The sequence below is a fragment of the Mandrillus leucophaeus genome, unplaced genomic scaffold (assembly GCF_000951045.1).
Source record: "Mandrillus leucophaeus isolate KB7577 unplaced genomic scaffold, Mleu.le_1.0 Scaffold202, whole genome shotgun sequence".
NCBI lineage: Eukaryota > Metazoa > Chordata > Mammalia > Primates > Cercopithecidae > Mandrillus > Mandrillus leucophaeus.
This window is the reverse complement of record NW_012102055.1, coordinates 5,202,276-5,205,641: the sequence shown is the minus strand read 5'-3', so window position 1 is coordinate 5,205,641 and position 3,366 is coordinate 5,202,276. Positions and strand designations below refer to the sequence as shown.

The 3,366-nt window shown below is 46.5% G+C and overlaps 1 protein-coding gene across 1 annotated transcript in view; it reads right to left on the bottom strand.

Annotated features, from left to right (window-relative positions):
• The window catches only part of CFAP61 (cilia and flagella associated protein 61), a 317,571-nt gene that overhangs the window by 16,523 nt on the left and 297,682 nt on the right, over window positions 1–3,366 (bottom strand). Inside the window, exon 26 of the mRNA XM_011979531.1 lies at window positions 1,309–1,399. Coding sequence (XP_011834921.1) covers window positions 1,309–1,399 — 91 coding nt within the window. The remainder of the gene's footprint in view (window positions 1–1,308; window positions 1,400–3,366) is intronic.

Here is a 3,366-nt window from a genome sequence, read left to right as displayed (position 1 = left end):
GGTGAGACACCCTGGAATGTGAAGCTTGCTGTGTCACCATGGAGCTGATTTAAAATCTCTAAGCTGGTCGGGCGCAGTGGCTCATGCCTGTAATCCCAGCATTTGGGGAGGCCGAGGCAGGTGGATCACCTGAGGTCAGGAGTTCAAGACCAGCCTGGCCAATATGGTGAAACCCTGTCTCTCCAAAAATATAAAAATTATCTGGGCATGGTGGTGGGTGCCTGTAATCCCAGCTACTTGGGAGGCTGACGCAGGAGAATCGCTTGAACCTGAGAGGCACAGGTTGCAGTGAGCTGAGATTGTGCCATTGCACTCCAGCCTGCACAACAGAGGGAGACTCTGTCTCAAAAACAAAACAAAACAAACAAACAAAAAAACCCCAAAAAACCCCACCCCTCTAAACGTCAGTTTCTTCACTGGGAAAGTCAAGATGATCACAGTGGCTCCTCTACCCTCCTTAAATCACAGCAAGAGCTGGGATTAAGTGGGGAGCACACTGGGAATGAGGTGTGTGCTCTCTAGCGCTGCCGTGCAATAAGGCGTGTGGGCGCTCCCAGGTAGAAGTGACAATGGAGACGTGGGAGCTGCCCATATAGATGGTAAAAGGAGGTGGAAGCTAACCCAGGCCCCAGCCCTTGGCTGAGCGAAGCGGGGTAGAGCCAGGCTGGAGATTCAACCACGCACTGAGCACAGCTGTTAACGTTCCACAGTTCTGCTAGAGACTCTCGTATTGAAAGAAATATTTTAACTTAAAGTTTCACAAATACCTCATTATTTATACTGCAGAGTCAAATTTCATGCTGAGCACAGAGCCCTTGGGCTATGCAGCCTGATGTCCAGTTAATTCTGCAGTATTTTGAGAAGGAAGTTCTGGTTATAAAAGGATTGTGCTTTTGAGGCACACTGGATGGCTTCCCTATACATCTTTAAAACAACACACACACACATGTTCCGCAAATGGATGGCAAACACAGGGAGAAACTAAAGGAATGCAACCTTCGTTCTTGAGGGCAAGTAGATGCAACTCAGATTCAGTTTTCTGCCAGCACTCTGAGCTGATCAGAAAAATACAGTTCCTTGTAAAAAGGAAAAAGAAATTTGCCCCCATAAAAAGATTTAAATAAAATCACTTTCCCTGAAATATCACAGTCTGCATTTACATGCTCCGCAGTTTGCTTATATGAGATACAGTTGTTTTAAAAAATAAAACCATAAAATGGGAATGTAGGGAAAAGTCTAAATGATCAACAGCTGTCAGCTGCTTATAATTTGCAAGGAATAATCCACATATCCATTAATCACTCTTACCTCCTTGGAGGCTAAGATTTGGCGTAACTCTTTCCTGAGATCAATAAAACGATCGTGGAACAGGGCCAGGCACCACGGCTCAGTGAAGTAGCTGGTAAGGAAAGAAGAGACTCAGTGAGCTGGCAACCCTCTCATTATCACTAATAAAGTATTTACCTGCTTTTTTGCCTTTATAAATTACAGTTCTGGCCTCATTGCAATCGTTTGCTCATAAAATGTCTTGTGGAACAGCCTGACCAATCAATTTTTTAAATGGATGTTCCTGCTGTAAGGCCAGGTCCCATAATTACATTTAAAGTGGTTTAATTCAGAGCTGGGGCAAGACCCAGTGAAGAATCCTGATTTTATCAGAATTTAAAAGCCTGAAGACTTGTAAAGAACGGTGTCTCCATTATCTGCCCTCGTTTGAGAAAAACAGATTGCAAGATTAACTGCTGCATAAATAAATTAAATTTGGGTAGACAATAACACAAATGTTGTTCATCATTAAGGTTTCTGGATTAATAATGGCCAGAGAAACAGGCTGCGTTGCTGCTGCAACATGCTGTTCGCACGGTCGCATCGATGCTGAATTGAATCTCTTGTAGGAGAGCTGTATTTTTTGGTGTTCAGATTTGCTAACTTTTCACTGAAAGTTGAAATGCTTTCTTATATGGAGAATAATAAGATTATCCTTTATTTAATTGGAAAATTCGATGCATTTTTGGAATAACCAAGAACTCTTATTGGTATTTTAACTCTTACTTTAAGTGTCTTGGAACAGGGAACTTAACTGCTTCAAGGTCAAAGCCATGTCGCTCAGCTGGGCTTTGCTCTCCTCTGGATGTGAGCTAGCTGTCCTTATTACTGTTTAAAGATGTTGTGTGTGTGCACAGGGGAAGGAAAAACCTGGTGTCCCCATGTGGATGGGCACCTTCTGTTTTCCAAGATAAAAAGTTCTTAGGGATGGAGGTAAAGTGTCCCAGAGGCCACGGGGGCACTAGAGGACAGACACAACGTCGAGAGTCTGTGTTAGGGACAACCTGGCACTCGGCGGTATAAGGCCTTGCCCTGCACCCACTTGCTGGACCAGAAGACGGCATCAGTTCCTGATGACTCGCCCGCGTAGCTGTTCAGGTGATATGTTCATCCAGCTGTTAACACACCGTCTTTCCTCAGCAGCTGAAATCCCTCATGTTTGTTTCTGTGGCACCATCAGAGCTCCCACCCCCTTGGTTTTGGGGGTCTACGGCCGCCTCTGTCTGGTGGCGGAACCGCCACTGCTTTCCTCACTTCCAGTGCCACCTGTTCCAACAACCCAGGTGCCCCCGGGCCATGCTTCCTGCCCAGCGCCTTTACTACTCTGCCCTCTGTGCTGCCCGCTGGGGACCCGTCATCGTCTGCTTCAGAGAGGGAGTTCTGTGAAGTCCCACTTCCCTTGGGAGCCCACTGTGGCCTGTCACGAGCTCTGGCCCTCCATCTAAACACCTGGGTTCCCACAGCCTTGTCATACAGAATAGTGTCACTGCCCTAAAAAGCCGTATATGCTCTGCCTACTCACCCTCTCTCCTTCCCTCCCTCTGAACCCCTGGCAAATTAATTTTGGAGGAACTTGAATTATTTTAGAGAAAATGGGGGCTATGTAACAATTTTTGTAAAACGTTTTAAAAAATCCTAGTGTCCAGGTTTTATTTCAGAAATAGAGTGGTGTTCTCCCAACCACACACCACCACACATCACACTTGCCAGCAACTCTAAAGGGAATGGATTTGTGACTTGAGGCTGTGCGCTCCGGGTGCCCATGGTGGCTGGCCCAGGGATGGGCCTCGGGGCCCAAGCTCCTGGCAGAGACCTGCATGGTGAGGGCAGGGCTCAGGCCCAGCTGCTTTCCCATATCCAAGGACAACTTTAGCACCAGCTACAGGCTCCCAGGTAAGGGTGGCCAGGAGGGGTGAGGGTGTCTGGGATCCTGTGGGCTTCCTAAAATCATCCTACAGCAGTAGCATGGCAGCTTTCATCATTCAAATTGGAAAAGCTCTGAATTTAACCAAACCTATTTTACAATTGATCATAATGTTG